This window comes from Triticum aestivum, chromosome 5A (genome assembly GCF_018294505.1).
Source record: "Triticum aestivum cultivar Chinese Spring chromosome 5A, IWGSC CS RefSeq v2.1, whole genome shotgun sequence".
Taxonomy (NCBI): Eukaryota; Viridiplantae; Streptophyta; class Magnoliopsida; order Poales; family Poaceae; genus Triticum; species Triticum aestivum.
Genome location: NC_057806.1, coordinates 612,238,459 through 612,258,772, shown reverse-complemented (window position 1 = coordinate 612,258,772; position 20,314 = coordinate 612,238,459). Strand labels below are relative to the sequence as shown.

The 20,314-nt window shown below is 43.9% G+C and overlaps 1 protein-coding gene across 1 annotated transcript; it reads right to left on the bottom strand.

Annotated features, from left to right (window-relative positions):
• Positions 1 to 12,715: 12,715 nt before the first annotated feature.
• Positions 12,716 to 19,151, bottom strand: LOC123105325 (cullin-4). The gene is made up of 16 exons (XM_044527372.1): positions 18,915 to 19,151; positions 18,488 to 18,834; positions 17,476 to 17,656; positions 17,253 to 17,375; positions 16,753 to 17,040; positions 15,460 to 15,585; positions 14,891 to 14,992; positions 14,747 to 14,800; positions 14,519 to 14,625; positions 14,218 to 14,278; positions 14,016 to 14,147; positions 13,786 to 13,923; positions 13,635 to 13,715; positions 13,460 to 13,540; positions 13,098 to 13,178; positions 12,716 to 13,004 (listed from the first exon to the last, which is right to left on the bottom strand). Exons 2-16 carry the CDS (start codon positions 18,661 to 18,663, stop codon positions 12,891 to 12,893), a joined length of 1,845 nt encoding a protein of 614 aa, XP_044383307.1. The 5' UTR covers positions 18,664 to 18,834; positions 18,915 to 19,151; the 3' UTR covers positions 12,716 to 12,890.
• Between the last annotated feature and the right edge of the window lie 1,163 nt (positions 19,152 to 20,314).

Here is a 20,314-nt window from a genome sequence, read left to right as displayed (position 1 = left end):
GCCTACGTCTGTTGAATAGGAAGTTAATGATAGTGATCATGAAGCTTCGGATCAAGTTGCTATCAAACCTCGTAGGTCGACAAGGATATGTACTACTCTTGAGTGGTACGGTAATCCTGTCTCAGATATCATGTTGTTAGACAACAATGAACCTGCGAGCTATGGAGAAGCAATGGTGGGCCCATATTCTGACAAATGGTTAGAAGCCATGAAATCCGAGATAGGATCCATGTATCAGAACAAAGTATGGACTTTGGTGGACTTTCCCGATGATCGGCAAGCCATTGAGATAAATGGATATTTAAGAAGAAGACGGACGTGGGCGGTAATGTTACCGTCTATGAAGCTCGACTTGTGGGAAAGAGTCTTTTCACAAGTTCAAGGAGTTGACTACGATGAGAATTTATCACCCGTAGCGATGCTTAAGTCCGTCGGAATCATGTTAGCATTAGTTGTATTTTTCGATTATGAAATCTTACAGATGGATGTCAAAACAAGTTTTCTTACCAGTTTTCATAAGAAAAGTTGTATGTGATACAATAAAAGGTTTTGTCGATCCTAAGGATGCTAAAAGGTATGCTGGCTCCAGCAATCCTTCAATGGACTAGAGCAAGCATATCGAGACAATGTTTGTTAGAAACTTGTATATGTTTTGATGGAGTGATCAAAGCTTTTAGGTTTATACAATGTTTGTTAGAAACTTGTATTTACAAGAAAGTGAGTGGGAGCACTACAACATTTCTGATAAGCATATGTGGATGACATATTGTTGATCCAAAATAATGTAGAATTTCTGGAAAGCATAAACGGTTGTTTGAAGAGTGATTTTCAAAGGAAGACCTGGATAAAGCTGCTTACATATTGGGCATCAAGACCTATAGACATAGATCAAAACGCCTGATGATACTTTCAAAGAACGCACACCTTGACATGTTTTTGAAGGAGTTCAAAATAGATCAGTCAAAGAACGGGTTCTTACCTGAGTTGTAAGGTGTGAAGTTGAGTAGGACTCAAAGCTTGACCACGGCAGAAGAAAGAGGAAGGACGAAGGTCGCCCCTATGCTTTTGTCATAGGCTCTATACGTTATGCCATGCTGAGTACCGCACCAGATGTGTGCCTTGCCACATGTCTGGCAAGAGGGTACAAAGGTGATCTAGGAGTGGATCACCAAATAGCGGTCAAAATTATCCTTAGAGGAATAAGGAAATGTTTCTCGGTTGTGGAGGTGATAAAGAGTTCGACGTAAAGAGTTACGTCGATGCAAGCTTAACACCTATCCAGATAGCTCTGAGTAGAGATACCGGATACGTATAATGGAGCAACAATTTGGAATAGCTCCAAGTGGAACGTGGTAGCAGCATCTACGATATAAAGTTTTGCGAAATACATAGGGATCTAAATATGGCAAGACCCGTTGACTACAACCTCTCTCACAAGCATAACATGATCAAACCCAGAACTCTTTGAGTGTTTATCACATAGTGATGTGAACTAGATCATTGAGTCTAGTAGACTCCTGGATGTTGGTCACATGGAGATGTGACCTATTAATCACATGGCGATGTGAACTAGATTATTGACTCTAGTGCAAGTGGGAGACTGTTGGAAATATGCCCTAGAGGCAATAATAAATTGGTTATTATTATATTTCCTTGTTCATGATAATTGTTTATTATCCATGCTAGAATTGTATTGATAGGAAACTCAGATACATGTGTGGATACATAGACAACACCATGTCCCTAGTAAGCCTCTAGTTGACTAGCTCGTTGATCAATAGTTACGGTTTCCTAACCATGGACATTGGATGTCGTTGATAACGGGATCACATCATTAGGATAATGATGTGATGGACAAGACCCAATCCTAAGCCTAGCACAAAGATCGTGTAGTTCGTATGCTAAAGCTTTTCTAATGTCAAGTATCATTTCCTTAGACCATGAGATTGTGCAACTCCCGGATACCGTAGGAGTGCCTTGGGTGTGCCAAACGTCACAACGTAACTGGGTGGCTATAAAGTTACACTACAGGTATCTCCGAAAGTGTCTGTTGGGTTGGCACGAATCGAGACTGGGATTTGTCACTCCGTGTAAACGGAGAGGTATCTCTGGGCCCACTCGGTAGGACATCATCATTATGTGCACAATGTGACCAAGGAGTTGATCACAGGATGATGTGTTACGGAACAAGTAAATAGACTTGCCGGTAACGAGATTGAACAAGGTATCGGGATACCGACGATCGAATCTCGGGCAAGTATCGTACCGATAGACAAAGGGAATTGAGTACGAGATTGATTGAATCCTCGACATCGTGGTTCATCCGATGAGATCATCGTGGAACATGCCGGAGCCAACATGGGTATCCAGATCCCGCTGTTGGTTATTGGCTGGAGAGTTGTCTCGGTCATGTCTGCATGGTTCCCGAACCCGTAGGTCTACACACTTAAGGTTCGATGACGCTAGGGTTATTAGGAAGACTTGTATGTGATTACTGAATGTTGTTCGGAGTCCCGGATGAGATCCCGGATGTCACGAGGAGTTCCGGAATGGTCCGGAGGTAAAGATTTATATATGGAAAGTTGTTGTTCGGGTTCCGGGAAAAGTTCGGTTTTTTCCGGTATTGTACCGGGAAGCTTCCGAAAGGTTCCGGAGGATTCCGGAGGGGTCCGGGGGTCCGGAAAATGTTCCACCACGTCCAATATAGCAGCATGGGCTGTAGGGGGCGCCCTAACCTTAATGGGCCAAGGGCACCAGCCCCCCCCCCAAGGCCCATGCGCATGGGAGAGGGGAAACCCTAAGGGGGAGGGCCTCCACTTGACTTGGGAGGCACTCCTCCCCCCTTGGCCGCCGCCCCCAACCCTAGATGGGATCTAGGGGGGGCGACCCCCTCTCTCCCAACCTATAAATAGTGGAGGGGTGGGAGGGCGGCCACACCCTTGAACCTGGCGCAGCCCTCCCTCCTCATACACCTCCTCCTCCTCCATTGTGCTTGGCGAAGCCCTGCTGGAGAACCACGAGCTCCATCACCACCATGTCATTGTGCTGCTGTTGGACTCTCTTCCTCAACCTCTCCCTCCTCCTTGCTGGATCAAGGCGTGGGAGATGTCTCTGTTCCATACGTGTTTTGAACGCAGAGGTGTCGTCCGTTCGGCGCTAGGATCATCGGTGATTTGGATCACGACGAGTACGACTCCATCAACCTCGTTCACTTGAACGCTTCCGCTTAGATATCTACAAGGGTATGTAGATGCACTCTCCTTCCCCTCATTGCTAGATTACTCCATAGATTGATCTTGGTGATGCGTAGAAAATTTTAAATTTCTGCTACGATCCCTAACAATCAATCCCTCCGCTTGTTGTGCCAACAACACATGAGAGTACGCGCGCCCAATATTATTGTGGGCAAACCATTAACGTTCCCGGGCTGGGCAATGTGGTAATAACCGAGGAGCATATTGAGCAGGCTGAAAGGCTCATGATCACTATTGGACAACTCCTCGACATCGAGCCCATGCCTCTACGTAGAGAGGAGGAAATAAAACGGAAATATGTTCGGGGCCAACCTTTGGTCGAGCCAGACAAGGTCAAGAAGCTCCCAACGAGAATGTATGAATTGCATCAATGGTACATGAACATTACCAAGATTTCCAATCGAGGGTCCCTCATGGTGAATGTCAAGAAGGATCATTACTTCCATGAGAAAGCTGTGTCCGTTGAGTATTCAAAACTATTTCAGTTATACAATCAAGACGCACTCGACAAATCTATCGTCAGTTGCTATTGTCTGTAAGTGATTTCTTTCTGTAATTTAAGTCTCAAGCTAGCTGTAGTGATCATTTTGATCAATCATTACCTATAATTATCCTCACTATATTCTTTTCTATGGTATTATGCAGGATGAAGATGTATGAAATGAAAAAAGGTGCATGCTATGGCATTGGGTTCATTGACCCAAATACCATTAATGAATACACATGGAAATTAGATGCATATTATGAAAAAGTGTAGAGAAAAGCATGCTAGAGTTCTTCAAGTGCCTCAATACCAATGAAGATATACTACTTCCTTACAAATTCGAGTGAGTCACACTGTCTTGTACTACAAATTCTATTTTTGCCTACTAGCTAGCTACATGTTTTTGCTTACATATGCCCGCTTAATTAAGACATGCAAACGTGTGTGCATGTAGATTTTACTGGATCTTGTTAATCATTAAAGTTGATGAAGGAACAGTTGAAATACTGGACTCACTACTTAAAAAACAAAGTGACTACACCATCTTGTTTGGGATAGTTAACAGGTAATTTCAATCATTATTAACTATATCTCGGCCTATTTAGTTCGTCATTTCCTGATATGAACTATTTAATAACCCCTTTATTCATTTTCTTTGTCGGCGGGCAGGGCTTGAGCAAAGTTCATCAGCGTCACTCCAGGCCAATGGAAACGAAAGCTGAAATGGTATCGATCCAAGGTAAGTAATTAAGTAGTACTAGCTAGCTAGCTGCCATCTCTTTAATTATCATGCTTGATTAATTTTTATCTGATCAAATTCCATTTTCGTAAAGGCGCTGGAGCAGGCGCCGGGGAATAATCTGTGTGCATACTACGTTTGCGAGAACATTCGCATGATGGCGTCCGAAAGGAGCAGATCTCAAAGACAGGACTGGGTACGTTTGTCACACTATTCACAATTTTACACCATTATCGATATCTAGTCACAGAACTAATACACATGCATATTGATCTCCTTCTTAACAGTTCAGAGAGGTGCGGGAGCAGCTCCTAGCAGAGGAGCGCATAGAAGCAATTCAAGAGGAAATAGCGGGATGTTTGCTCGACCAGGTCATAGATCCCAAAGGAGAATACTATTACCCGCTACCGCCCCCATGAACCACTTCCAATTCTCATCGTGCTCTGAAGGCATCAATTAGGCTAATGCCACTAGCTCCGAAGGCACCAATTAGGAGAAATTGTATATAGCTAGCTAATTGTATATATATATATATATATATACATGTGTGTATATATGTGTGAATTAATGGTGGTTGCGAGACATTCGATGATATATATATATATATATGATCGGTTCTACTAGAAATTCTATTTATATATATGCATAACGTGTACAATATGTAGTATCGTAAAATACCAGCAAACGAAAAAGAATTAAATGGAAAACACAAAATTAAATGAAAAAGAAATCATAAACCCAAAACCCCCCAACCTTTTAATACCGGTTGGTGTCACCAACCGATACTAAAGGGCTCCTTGCCCGCAAGCTGGCTCGTGCCATGTGGTTGCCCTTTAGCACCGGTTCGTGCTGAACCGGTACTGAAGGGGGGGGCTTTAGTGCCCACACTTTAGTGTCGGTTATCGAACCGGCACTAAAGGGCCTTACGAACCAGTGCTATTGTCCGGTTCTGCACTAGTGACATGGTTCGAGCTATGAAAGAAGCACACATAAACCTACCCATTTCTCCCTACGCGTGAAAAGAAATCCCATCAAAACTCTCTCATTGCGAAAGGTGGCGCAAATGTGGTGCCTCACTTGTCACCAACAAAGGAGATGGGAGTGAGCTCGGCAAGGGGTACCCATCAATTAGTGGTGAGCTCGGCAAGGGGTACCCATCAATTAGTGGTTTAGAACTACTGTGAAAAAGGAAGTTATACGGCTGGGCCTAGCATAGTGGGCCTTTGATAGAAAACAAACCAATGCGTCGTGAAGAACGATTTGGCGAAAAATAATCGCCAACAAAGCGATGCGTCGGGAAAGCTGATTGGAAAAAATGTAAAGATCATGTTGTTGACATAGCACATATGATTGTTGGGGAGCGTTGCATGAAGATCAAAAAAATCCTACGAACACCCAAGATCTATCTAGGAGAAGCATAACAACGAGAGGGAAGAGTTTGTCTACATACCCTCATAGACCGTTAAGCGGAAGCGTATATTACGCGCTCGATGTAGTCATACTCATCACGATCCAAACCGATGAAGTACCGAACGGACGGCATTGATACGTCTTCGTCGTATCTACTTTTTCTAACGCTTTTGCTCTTATTTTGGAATCTAATTTGCATGATTTGAATGAAACTAACCTGGATTGACGCTATTTTCAGTAGAACTACCATGGTGTTGTTTTTGTGCATAAATAGAAGTTCCCAGAATTGGATGAAACTTTTTGGACAATTATATTGAAATAAAAGGAAATACTGGAATCAAGACCCACTTGAGGAGGGGCTGAAGGAAATATGCCCTAGAGGCAATAATAAAGTTATTATTTATTTCCTTATATCATGATAAATGTTTATTATTCATGCTAGCATTGTATTAACCGGAAATATAATACATGTGTGAATACATAGACAAACAGTATGTCACTAGTATGCCTCTACTTGACTAGCTCGTTGAATCAAAGATGGTTAAGTTCCTAGCCATAGACATGAGTTGTCATTTGATTAACGGGGTCACATCATTAGAGAATGATGCGATTGACTTGACCCATTCCGTTAGCATAACACTTGATCGTTTAGTTTGTTGCTATTGCTTTCTTCATGACTTATACATGTTCCTATGACTATGAGATTATGCAACTCCCGTTTACCGGAGGAACACTTTGTGTGCTACCAAACGTCACAATGTAACTGGGTGATTATAAAGGTGCTCTACAGGTGTCTCTGAAGGTACTTGTTGGGTTGGCGTATTTCAAGATTAGGATTTGTCACTCCGATTGTCGGAGAGGTATCTCTGGGCCCACTCGGTAATGCACATCACTATAAGCCTTGCAAGCATTGCAACTAATGAGTTAGTTGCGGGATGATGTGTTAGGGAACAAGTAAAGAGACTTGCCGGCAATGAGATTGAACTAGGTATTGAGATACCGACGATCGAATCTCGGGCAAGTAACATACCGATGACAAAGGGAACAACGTATGTTGTTATGCGGTTTGACCGATAAAGATCTTCGTAGAATATGTAGGAGCCAATATGAGCATCCAGGTTCCGCTATTGGTTATTGACTGGAGACGTGTCTCGGTCATGTCTAGATAGTTCTCGAACCCGTAGGGTCCGCACGCTTAAAGTTCGATGACGGTTATATTATGAGTTTATCTGTTTTGATGTACCGAAGGATTTCGGAGTCCCGGATGAGATCGGGGACATGACGAGGAGTCTCGAAATGGTCGAGACGTAAAGATCGATATATTGGACGACTATATTCGGACATCGGAAAGGTTGCTACTGATTTGGGTATTTTCGGGAGTACCGGGGAGTTACGGGAATTCGTATTGGGCCTTAATGGGCCATAGGGAAAGGAGAGAAAGGCCTCAAAGGGTGGCCGCACCCCTCCCCACGGGCTGGTCCGAATTGGACTAGGGAGGGGGGCGCCCCCTTCCTTCCTTCTCCTTTTCCCTTCCCTTTCCTTCCCTCCTACTCCTACTACTTGGAAGGGCTCCTAGTTCTACTAGGAAAGGGGGAATCCTACTCCTGGTGGGAGTAGGACTCCCCTAGGGCGCGCCATAGAGAGGGTCGGCCCTCCCCCTCCTCCACTTCTTTATATACGGGGGCAGGGGGCACCCCAAAGAAACAACAATTGATCTGTTTGATCTTTTAGCCGTGTGTGGTGCCCCCCTCCACCATAATCCACCTCGATAATACTGTAGCGGTGCTTAGGCAAAGCCCTGCATCGGTAGAACATCAACATCGTCACCACGCCATCGTGCTGACAAAAATCTCCCTCAACACTCGGCTGGATCGGAGTTCGAGGGACGTCATCGGGCTGAACGTGTGCTGAACTGGGAGGTGCCGTGCGTTCGGTATTTGATCGGTCGGATCGTGAAGACGTACGACTACATCAACCGCGTTGTGCTAACGCTTCCGCTTTCGGTCTACGAGGGTACGTGGACTACACTCTCCCCTCTCGTTGCTATGAATCACCATGATCTTGCGTGTGCGTAGAAATTTTTTTGAAATTACTACGTTCCCCAACAGTGGCATCCGAGCCAGGTTTTATGCGTTGATGTAATTTGCACGAGTAGAACACAAGTGAGTTGTGTGCGATATAAGTCATACTGCTTACCAGCATGTCACACTTTGATTCGGCGGTATTGTTGGATGAAGCGGCCCGGACCGACATTACGCGCGCTTACGCAAGACTGGTTTTACCGCCGTGCTATGCACACGAGTGACTAGCGGGTGTCAGTTTCTCCAACTTTAGTTGAACCGAGTGTGGCTACGCCCGGTCCTTGAGAAGGTTAAAACAGCACCAACTTGACAAACTATCGTTGTGGTTTTGATGCGTAGGTAAGAACGGTTCTTGCTAAGCCCGTAGCAACCACGTAAAACTTGCAACAACAAAGTAGAGGACGTCTAACTTGTTTTTGCAGGGTTTGTTGTGATGTGATATGGTCAAGACGTGATGAGATATAAGTTGTTGTATAAGATGATCATGTTTTGTTGAAGTTATCGGCAACCGTAGATATCAAGAGAATCCATGCATGGAGCACTGGAAGATGGTAAAGAAAGCATTGCGTTATGCGCAAGGCACGAAGGACTACATGCTAATATACAGGAGAAGTGATTTCCTGAAGATAAAAGGGTATTCAGACGCAGATTTTGCGGGGGACAGAGATGATAGAAAATCCACGTCAGGATACATCTTCACTCTCGCTGGAGGAGCTATTTCGTGGAAAAACTCCAAACAGTCGATAGTTGCATCATCCACGATGTATGCAGAATTCATAGCATGCTTCGAAGCCACGGGGCAGGCGATATGGCTAAAGAAATTTGTACCCAACTTGAAAGTGGTAGATTGTATTCACAAACCACTAAAGATGTACTGCGACAACCAACCCGCGGTATTCTATGCTCACAACAACAAGTCGAGTAATGCTGCCAAAACAATAGAGATAAGGTATTATGTTGTGAAAGATAAAATCCAGGATCAAACTATAAGTCTCAAGCATATAAGGACAAAGGATATGCTTGCGGACCCGCTAACGAAAGGCTTACCACCCAATGTGTTCAAGGAACACTTAGCCGGCATGGGTTTAAGGGAAAGCCATATGATTCCTGGATAGGCCCAAAAGGAATAGAATTTGTTTCTGAACAAAACTTATGTTGTAGCTGTATGATTCTATCGGCATTTAAGCTGTGATGATGCAACATGCTCTATGTACCAATATGTGACGAAACAAATAAACTAGAAAGTATAAGGTTAAAAGAAAAAAGTTGAGATCAAGGGGGAGAATGTTAGGTTGATCTCTCCACCGAGTGGGCCCAACGGTCCATCGGCCCTGATCTATTCGCGCCCTGATCGGGGGTGCCCAACCCTCTTATGGTTGGTGGGCCCCTGTGACCTGCGATATATAGAGAGGTGGAGGCCGGGGCACACGGTACGAGGTTCACCGCGCCGCCAGACTCCCCACCGATATCCCCTTCCGATTTAGGGCAATCGCAGTGCTCACGGGAAGCACCACTGCCACCTCTCCATCTCGATCTCTCTGCTACCACCGGCCTCTACTACACCATGGCCAGCTCAGGATCGAGCTCATCCGCACCCAAGGAAGGTAGGTTACCGGGAAGATCTAGCCTACATCGATCTAGTGGATCTAACAGAACATGCATGGGGAAGCAATCAAATTTCACCTCTAAAAGAAGACAGACTTTGAAGAACACAAACTTTGGATCACCAGTTCATCACACACCCAGCGTCATGGATCATATACAGCAAAAACTGAACGCGTGTGAGCAACCAAACGTCCAAAAACTCCACAAAGGAGTTCCAAGTTTCCAACATTGTACTACGTATCATGGATCATCTGCAGGACAGGAGTATGTTCTGAAACAAGGCAAAAATCCTAAGGTAACCGGCGCCGCCAGTGCGAGGATGCTAGTCGAGCACCAGTGTGAGGAGGCGAGAGGCGGCATCGGCCGCAGGAACGCTGCACACCATGGACATGGTGCTCTCCTCCAGGTCCACGGCCACGATCTTCACAGTCTGATCTGCCGAAGAGGAAGAGATGAGGAGGTAAATGGTGCGCGCGTCCAGTGGGTGCACAAGCGCGATGCGGTCTGGTCGTGGGAGTCGCGCGGCGGCAGCCATCTCCTGCAGCCCAACAGCAGCATACTGCTCCCAGTCCTGACCCTGCTCGGTGACGGCGAGCTTCCAGGTGCGGAGCCGTCCCGCCTCGTCCATGTCCGAGAGCACGAGGTGATCCTCGGTCACGCTAACTGACCGGATGTACTGGCCCGCGCCGGCGCCGGGGAACAAGACGAAGCGAACACCCGTAGGGGCGAGGAAGCTGGGAGATGCCTGGAACCTGATGAGCCCTGAAGAATAGTCGATGAAGAAGACGGAGTCGCCGTGAGCGACCGAGCCGTCGCGGCCCCAGGGGCGGGCCGCCCCCGCTGGGTAGGGTGCTCGCGCAAGGCGATGGCAGGAGGTCTCCGCGAACGCTGACAGGCACATCATCTCCAGGGGCTCCTCCCCCTGCTGCTGTCCCCCCTCCTGCAAGATGGCGGGGACCAGCACATCGTGCTCGCGCCGCATGACGCCCACGCTCGCGAGCGGGTGCTCGGAGAAGCGACCTGGAAGGACAATAGCTGAGCTGGTCGCGATGTCCAGCACCATATACACTGCAGGGCGCTTGGGCTGGGTGCGGCGCACCAGCAGCACGTCTCCGTGGCTGGCCTGGACCTCGTAGATGGCACCGGCGGCCGCCGCCGTGGAGCGAAGCAAGCACACGGTAGAAGGGCGCGGTGGGACACGGCACAGGAAGCCGAACTCATGGCCGGAGAAGTCCATCACGTCGGAAACCACGACGAGGCCCCTGAGCACCAACCATCCCTGCCCAAATGGGTCATCCGGTCCTCCGCTGCAACCAACGAACCAAATTCCGTTCCGAGGTCACACCATACCCTGCCATCATCATCCAGCGGAATTGAACTTGAGAGTCGCAAGGGACTGAGTACTCACCAAGCAACCCGGACGGCCTCCCCCGCCGTCCTCTGCCCCGCGACCGCCGCCTGGTGCTGGTGGCCGTGCTGGTCCAGGGAATGCAGATTTTGTGAGCTTATGCACCCGGGCCTCACTATCCTAACACTCCAATGTTGCTTTTAGATCTGTACTACACAACTAACTTATTACATGGAATTTTTTCTTTTTTGTTCCTTTCATATAAAACATGTCTTGAACTTCAAACTTTGCAGTACAACATAACTTTGTAACTAGAATGTGAGATAAAACTTTCAGATTTTTTTGTCCGACATAAATATGGAAAATAAGATTTTTTAATCAAATAAATCTCATTTTGTATATTTATGTTGGACCAAAAAATCTGTAAGTTTTATCCCACATTCTACATAGAAAGCTTTGTTGTGCTGCAAAGTTGAAGTACAAAATACATGTTCTATATGAGAGAAACAAAAAAGAGAAAATTATTTGCACGAATCGTGATGCAGGAATGAGTGGTTGGATAAGGAGTACCCGGGTGCATAGGCTCTAAAACATGTTTTCGCTGGTCCAGGAAGTCTCGAATCGGCCGCGGCGGCGCCTGAACCTGACGACCCCGCTGCTGGATCTGCCGGTGGCGTCTGTAGATGGTCTCCGGAGTCCGGTGATCGATGACCTGTGTGGCCGCGCGGTAGATGGCTCTCCCCGCACGGAGCACCCACGGCGGCGCCATGGCTGCGGGGCGCGAGAAGGGGAGGAAGGCTCTAGAGGGGGAGGGGGAGGGGGAAGAGCGGGAGAAGGTAGGGAGGAGAGGGGTGGCGATCGGCTGCTAAATTGCAAGGGGGTGCGGCTTATATGTGGATGCCGATAAGGGCGAGGGGCGGTGGGAGGCCGGGCTCGGGAGGGATGGCGAGGGCGAGGGCGAGGGCGGGCGGGGCGCGTAACCGACATCGCGTCGCCTGCACGCGCGGGGCGCGGCATGAGAGGGGAAGCGAAGGAGAGAGGAGGGAGGGGAGAGCGCGAGCCGGTCGAGGAATTGGATGGGAGGGGGCGGGCGGTTACGGCAGCGAGCTGGATTGGCAGGAGGGAGGCCCAGCTCCCGCCTCGCCGGTGCGGCCGACGCGCAGCCCAGAGCCCCGCGGCTGGCCGAGGAGGAGTGCCTCCTCCCAATCTCTCACCGATTTCTGCTTGGAAGCGGCCCCAAGTGCCGAGCTGCCGAGCGGAGCGAAGCTCCATCTCAATTTGTGGAGTTCCTCGCCGTTGCCGTTGCCGTTGCCGGGCGACATTTGAATTTGAACTGAAGTCTGTCTAGATAGTATCTATAGGCCTGTCATGTACAAAATATCCTACATCTCCGTGTGTCGGGATGGCTAGTCGCTTTGAGCTTATCTCTCTCTTTGACTCAAGAGGGCAAGGGTTCGACGCCTGCGCCTCGCCATCTCTCTCTTTATCTTCTTTTTTATATGGTCTTTCCCTCTTTTTCTGTTGTCTTTTTTTTTGGCAAATCCTTTTCTGTTGTCTTTCTTTTCGTTTATCTACTGATCTTTTTTCTTGCAAGCGGTTTATCCATTCATCTTGCACGAGCACCTGCTCGCTTTGAAAAAACAGTGAAATCTGCTATCTGAAGTAAATTGCCCTCTACTTGGTGAAGAACTATTGCGTTGCTTTGCTGGGTCAGCTTTAGTTTTGCCTGATATTCATATAATATGTGTACGTAGTGGTGAATTATAGGGAATATCACAAATGTGAGGATTCATGTACGCATGATGCCCAACTTTTATATCCAAAACTCGTTCGTATACAGAAAAGATGCAACTGCTACAACTCCCAAAGTGAGAGAACAAGGAACAGCAATACGCAATTACTTTACACAGTGTGTTTCTGACAATAAAATAAAATTAACATGACCATCTCTTTCACGGAAATGCTTCTGTCAAGCCAGATAATTGTATATCTGGGGGTTACTCCGGTCTCTCTCCAGGTACTCCCTGTCGATTAGGCTCTCTATTCTCTTCTTCATATCCGCTGGCTTAATCGGGAACTTGAGCTGAAAGGGGGGAAATGGAGACCAGATACTAGGTCAAATTGCTGGGCAGGGAAAAGGGTGCAGGGAAATCATGTCAATCACTCCGAGTGTTACCTGCTGGAAAAGCTCAGTTATTAGAAGGGTGTGGCTGAGAGTTTTCCTCGTCTTCATAATTCGAACTATGGCTGCATCAACCTGCATATAATAAAGAGAACCAGGTCAGGTTATGCTATGAGATTGTAAGACACCAAAGACATGACTGGCAATCAGATTTCTACAGAAAGACTTTTATACAGAGGACTACCTTTCCTACCATAAGCAATAAAGCACTATAATATCAGCAGAGCAAGCAAATGTAGAGCATAATAGCTACATCGACCATGCAACTACTAGTCTTACAGGGATAATTGATTGTGTATTTATCTGCCTATTCTGACAGTTAAACCACAAAAGTTTCTGTTTGCAAGTTCAGTCACCTGATACTGACGATCTTGAAATACTCTCTCAGTGGTGCTTGTGTTTTCTTCTACTGTTTCCTTCATCTGAATTGCATTCACCTGCAAATACAGAACAGCACCTTAGTTACACACTTAAACTCGATGCCATCTGAAGTTGCCCTTCTCATCCAAAGAAAATTAAGGGGAAATATACCTTTATGCGATAAAGGGGAGCACTAAAATCTTCATTAAATACGAATTCGTCCTTATCATCTATATCTCGTCCTTTTGGTGTCTGAAACACAAATGATGATTAACCAAGCTGCATGCCGAAAATTTGTCAAAGACAAACAAAAGAGTCACACCTTTTGGAGAACCCTAACTTTGCCACATGCAAGTGACTGGAGTGTTCTTCTCAATTCTTTATCCTCAATACCAGTCGACTCCTTTATGTCGACAAAGCTTAGCTTTTGTGCATCGTTGAACAACATCAGGACTACACTCTAATAGAAGGAATAAAATCGGAGTTTAGTTATTGCTCTCAGATAATTACCACATGATAAACCACGAGAGGGGGAGGGGGCAATAATCCAACCTGAAATAGTGACACTGCAAGTTCCTTTCTGCCTTTGGGGAACTCTACTTTTAATACACAATGACCCAAAGAATTCTGCCACATTAGACGCCTTCCACTGTACTTGCTCAAATAGAACTCTTTAAATATATCCTGTCAAAGAGAAGGGTTCAAAAACAGACTTCAAATTTGCTGCGACCATGTCAAGTCAGCCCAGACTAACCTGATAGACATTGAGTTCATGTGGGAGCTTCACATCCATCGGTGGATATGTCGGCCAGTAGCTGCAATTCAACTGATTTATCAGAACCGCATATATATGATCAAGACAACATCAATGATTGCATGTTAGTATGCTCCGCAAATGCTAACACTAATCCATTGCATTCAGATACCAGCTACATGATCTTCTTATAATAAAGCCCATACAAGTAACAGTTTCAGACTCAGACTTTAGACAACTGTCATATCAATGGAATGTGCTTCTTACAATGCATGTAAATGTGAGGGCAAAGGTTACTTACCCTGTTGTAAGCACATGTACACTCATTTCAATGCCAGTCGGAAGTTTTGTCCTTGCCTGAGATGATTGCTTGAAAGAATCATTTATTTCTTTGGATAATTCAATGTCCTGTGAACCAAATTGAGATATGAAGAAATTATTATATATAGTATAAATGGATATAGTATATAAGCAAGCATCAGAAGAAGACAGGACAAAAGAGAATCGTCAGTGACAAAAACTATGCTACCTTGAACATTCCCTCTAGTTTGTTGGTAAATTGACTTCCGCACTCAGTTTTAAGCTGCAAACAGCAACATGTTGCTCAAATACATCATTATAATTTGGATCACATGTAAAATAGTAGCTTAACCCTCGGATAAGAAATTATTACCTTTGTAATCATTGATTTCTCAGCATCTATAGATGCGCTCTTTCCCAGCAGCAGCCTCTTAGCTAGATCCTTCTTGTAGAATGCCTCAAATACATCTTTTCCCTGTCCATGATGAAAATACACTTATTTTATTTACACTAGAGAATAAAGGGATGTACATTTAGGTTTGTTACATTTAATTCTCAGTTAACAGTTCTTTGCAGTGATTATCACATTATGTACTAGTAGTTTTAGGGCCTAAGCTTCTCTTACTAGCTCTGTAATGTACGTTATGGGCCATCTTGGAATTTGGCCTAGCATCACCCTGCCTGGGAAGGCCCAATTATATCACCTTTGAGGGTAGGGCTTAAACTCATTTAGGTATCGATTTGTACATGTTGCATCTTAGATATCTGAGCTCCTAGCTCATCAGACCGCAGCCTAGTTAAGCTATGTTCTGAAGACATGTGTGTCAAAAGAAACTGGGATGATCTCTACATTTTTCCTCAATTGATATGAATTTGCTTTCAGTCAGGCTCAGCCCAACCAGTTCCATGGATATAATTGCATCAAATAGCTCAAAGACTTACTTGTATAAATCGGAACAGAACCAAAACTTTGTCGAGTATTCCCTCCAATTCTTCTTCTGAAGTACCTTTATTTCCAGCTCGAAGTTTCTCATCGAGAAACTTTGCGATCAATTCAGCCGGTCGATTCTGTTGTTAGGGGACAAGCTGTCAGCCTTAATCTTTTGAAAAGAAAACATAGGAGACAGAAATTATAAGTACACTAATTTGGGTACTCAAGAGTCTTAAGACCGACGTACAATTTTACCCAGTTAACAATGTGATGAAAGAACATGCGCATCAAAATGCATCACATAAAATCCAAAATCATGCTTTATGCCTATCAAATCTCACAACTGACTGAAAAAAACGGCAGCCCAGTGCACGTAGCTCCCGCTTGCGCAGAGTCCGACCACTTTGGGTCTTCTGACCGCAGCCTTTCCCTGCATTTCTGCAGGACGCTATTTCCAGGACTTGAAACATAAAGCATGCTGTACAAGACTAAAAGTATGACCCATGTTTGTAAATTAAGCAATTGTAGGATTTAGCAAGGCCCAAAAGAGAAGATATGACAGGAAAGACAGCACACGAACATTGTGACACTGCATTCAAGAACGGATACCCCATGGAGCTCCATTTTGCCTTGTACAAACTGCTGCAGTGCGGTAGAGCATTGTATGTGTAACAATACTCCCGTCTAAAAAAAATTACTAACACATCACTATATCCATAAATTATCTGTAATAATATATATTAGCAAAATTAGAATGATATGGAAGCATCTTTCTTCAAGACGAATGGAATACCATTATTTCCATATGGGTTATTACATATTTTACATACATTAACCTACCAACGTTTCAAATGCTTGAAAGCGCATAACAACCAATATCTGGTGACAGGGTTACTGAGGACGATTCTTGATGACAGTCTTTTGACTCTATGCTACTACTCCCTCCTGTCACAGATTTTTTATGCTTGATATTCAGTTTGAGATACAATTTTACCATCAAATTTTTATCAGTATTTTACTACTGTGAAAATTCAAGACATGTATAAGAAAACATTATTTATTGCAAATTTCATCGAACAATTCCCATACAAGTACCCAGCTGTATAGTAATAGACGAGAGAGAAGAAAATGCTGACCACAACTTCCCATGATGATTGGAAAGAGTAATAAATATTTGACCAACGAACAATAAAAATAGAAGAAAAAGAACTATTACATCAAACTATATGCATGACAAGATATCCACTTAGTACTCAACAAAAAGAAATACATATAATGAAGCAGAATGGTAAAATCTGGCCCACCTGGCGTAGATTGATAAGATGCTCGAATGACTCCTTTATAGTATTGGAGAAAGCCTCATTTTTGGCAAAACTTTCTTCCAATATTTTATCAAGGGATGCCTTAAATTCCAGAAGAAAGGGAACCAAATCCTTGTCTTTCTCTTCATCCATGATAATGCCCTGGCCTGTGCCCCGGATATATAAACTAAGTGCTTGCTTTAGCATCTCAATGGCATCAACCCTCTGAAAAAGGGTGTACATCCTCGACAGGTCCGTTACACGATTTGCTTCCATAAGCACTGTAAATCCCTGAGACCCCACACATAAACGCCAAGAAACACAAAGATTCATAAGTGGAGAAGCAGCTAAAATAGATTAGTTGCATAATAAAAATAATACTGAGAAAGTGAACATCCTTATTGGTTTATCGATCTTATAGCCAACAAGAATACTGTTCTACCATGCTTGTTCAGGCTACTTGCCACAAAAAAGGTCTTACGATTCTAAAAGCAGATGCCCACCTTCTCAATAATTGCGGATGTGTGTCGCTGTAGCAATTGTTTCTCTGTAGTTGCTATAAGTGGCTTCCTCGTGTTAGCTTCCAAATACAGAATGCACCTATCATGTTCTTCTTGCAACCTTGACTGCATTAACTCGCATGCAATACCATCAGTTGCAAGCTACCTGACTTTCATGGTTCAGTATGAACAAAGTACATGGAGAAGAAAAGAAACCAATCATTACCTCCGCGTGCTTTAGATAATCTGGAATATCAGACTGCTGCAAATATTTGACACCTTCAGTAGCATAAAACTCAGAGGTGCATTCAAGAAAAGGCTTTTCGAATGTCTCGGAATACATTCCAAGATCAGTAAACATCTTCAGAAGATGACTAAGTAATGTCTTATCTATTGCTTCACCAAGCCTGATCAGGAAAGAATAATCTTTGAATAAACAGTTTTCCAGGGAAAGATAAAATAAATTGATAAGAAATTTTAATTGCAGTGATCCTCTATTACATATAATAGAATAATGGATTTCAACACAGATTCTATGACCAGGAAAGAGAAGACAAGTACATTCCTGCACAGGCTGGTGTTAGTTTATTTGATGAGCATGCATATAACAGATGCAGTGACAAAAATCCAAGTGAATCAAAACATGAGAACGCGATGAGAGAGACATAATACATTCAGTAACCGTATTTAGCCTTTACCCATTGACATTAAGATGAATTTGGATCACAATAAAAAAAGTATAGGCCACACATTTGTTAATCCCATATTGAACACATATGCATCATTAAGCATTTGTGTTTTTTCACTTGCATTAGTAGCAGTGTGAACCATGATACGAATCATTCGCCTGATCCACATTTTTCACAGAATAGATATTCCAATTAAAGGGGTGATAGTAGGATTTAATGATCACAAAAAGGATTGTTGCTTAGGATTCATCAAAAAAAATACTACACAATCATATGCTATGTGGGGATATGATAAATATATTATTAAGTTGACTATAGTTGAAGTTAAGTTAATCAAAACCAATCAAATATAAGATGAATCCTACTTCAGATACGTACGCTGGCAACACTGCGGATTTATTTGAAAGCAACAGACATCTGGTTATATAAGAGAACCTATGCCGGGTGTAGGTCAGTAGTAGTTCATCTCCACACATGTACACACACACACACCTGATCACCAGATTTCTATATATAGCACAAGAGCTTGCAACAGAATAGTAGGCATACCTCTCGCTCTCAATCAATCTTAAAAGACCAGTGACGGTTTTGTGTTCAATCTCCGGAGACAATGATATATGCTTGCGGAACAGCTGCAACCCCATATCCCACACTGAAGAAAGATTTGCAACATTCTTGACATATTTTACATCAAGAAGTAAAGCGATACCACGGATAATCAACATCTGATCACAAAAATCTTGCCATGTTCTTTGCACCAACGACAAAAATACAACCAGGTCTGGACTTTGACCCACTAATGCTGAGATTTTTGCTGATATATGTATTTCGCATTCTTTCTTGACTCGCTCGTATAAATTTGCCCCTAGCTTGTGTAGACAGAGATCACCAGCTGCCTATTGTGAAGAAAAAAATTCCAGGCTTAAAAATTAACGTGGGAGCATCAGACCTTATGGGGTAAACAACAAGGAATAACCTGATAAAGTTTCTCAACATCGCAGGAAAGCTTCTGCTTGAGAAATATGGCTGTAATGGCATCCTTCAAAATTGCCCAAGTATCTTCCTCAAAGTTTTTGGGTAATTTTGGCTGACCTATACATGAAAAGCAGATGGATGATATAACATACTCCCTCCGCTCCAAAGTATAAGGTGTACTGATTTTTTTCAAAGTCAAGCTTTCCTAGGTTTGACCAAGTTTATAGAAAAAATATCAACATCTAAAATACGAAATAGAAAAATTAAAGGACAAAACCAGTGCTAGAAGCCCCCGCACCAATACCAGATAAATAGAATATGGAAAATTATTTCATGATGCATGCAATGATATGATTTGATATTGTAGATATTGATTTTATTTTCTTTCTATTATCTTGGCCAAAGTATAAATGTTTGATTATTAAAACAAATACAGCTTATATTTGGGGGGTGGGGGGGTGAACAAAACAGAAAAGTATTGCATCGGGAAGCCTAATTCAGACTACAACTTTAAATATGTGACATTTATATGAACTAAGGTTGCAGAAAGAGCCCCGACAGCCCGTTATCTGAGAAAGAACATGAAAAATAACAGAGATTGAAGATTGAAGAACCACTAAAATCCATGGTGGAGAATACTGGACAGAAATAAGAAGGTTGAAGGTTGCATAGGCAGTGTTAAGTTTTATTCAATAAACAGAAAGAGACACGATGTTTCTTGAGAATATAATACTGGAGATGCCAAGACTAGCTACCGATGAACGCTGGCAGTCATGCCCGCTAATAATGCTAAAGGGAGTGTGTGTTGCACATACAATCTAGCTAGAAGGCCAGCTGACATCATAGCAGTCATCAACCAGCCAGACTCACCCTTCAAGTGCATCAAGAACAACAGAAGGCCACATCTACTGCAGAAAATCTGCCAGCTCAAATACAACCAAGCAGGCATCAACCAGCCACACTCGGTCTTGAAATGCATCAAGAACAACATAAGAGACACATTTACTGCGGCAAATCGTTGTCATACACTCACATCCAGTAAGAATCAATTATAAACAATCACTGTGAATTTCACATGACATAGACATGTGCAGAGCCCCTCGAGATAAAAAGCACTGCACAGATCTAGCTAATTTTATTGGTGCAGGCAACTAGATACATAGGCACGCCAATTAGGGAAAACCAATACTGACTAGTGAAGTTACAACTTGGTGGTCCGTTTGTGGGGAACAACTGAGAAACACCGCCAGTCTCTTGCTACTAGAGGAATTTAAACTCAAGTAGGCTCGCAAAGTAAAATGGATGTAGTTAGTCAGCAAGTGAACTCAACAACAGAAATAACAGGTTACCCTTCAATTGGCACAACAAATCTACACTCCCCTGGATGATATCCTGCAGAAC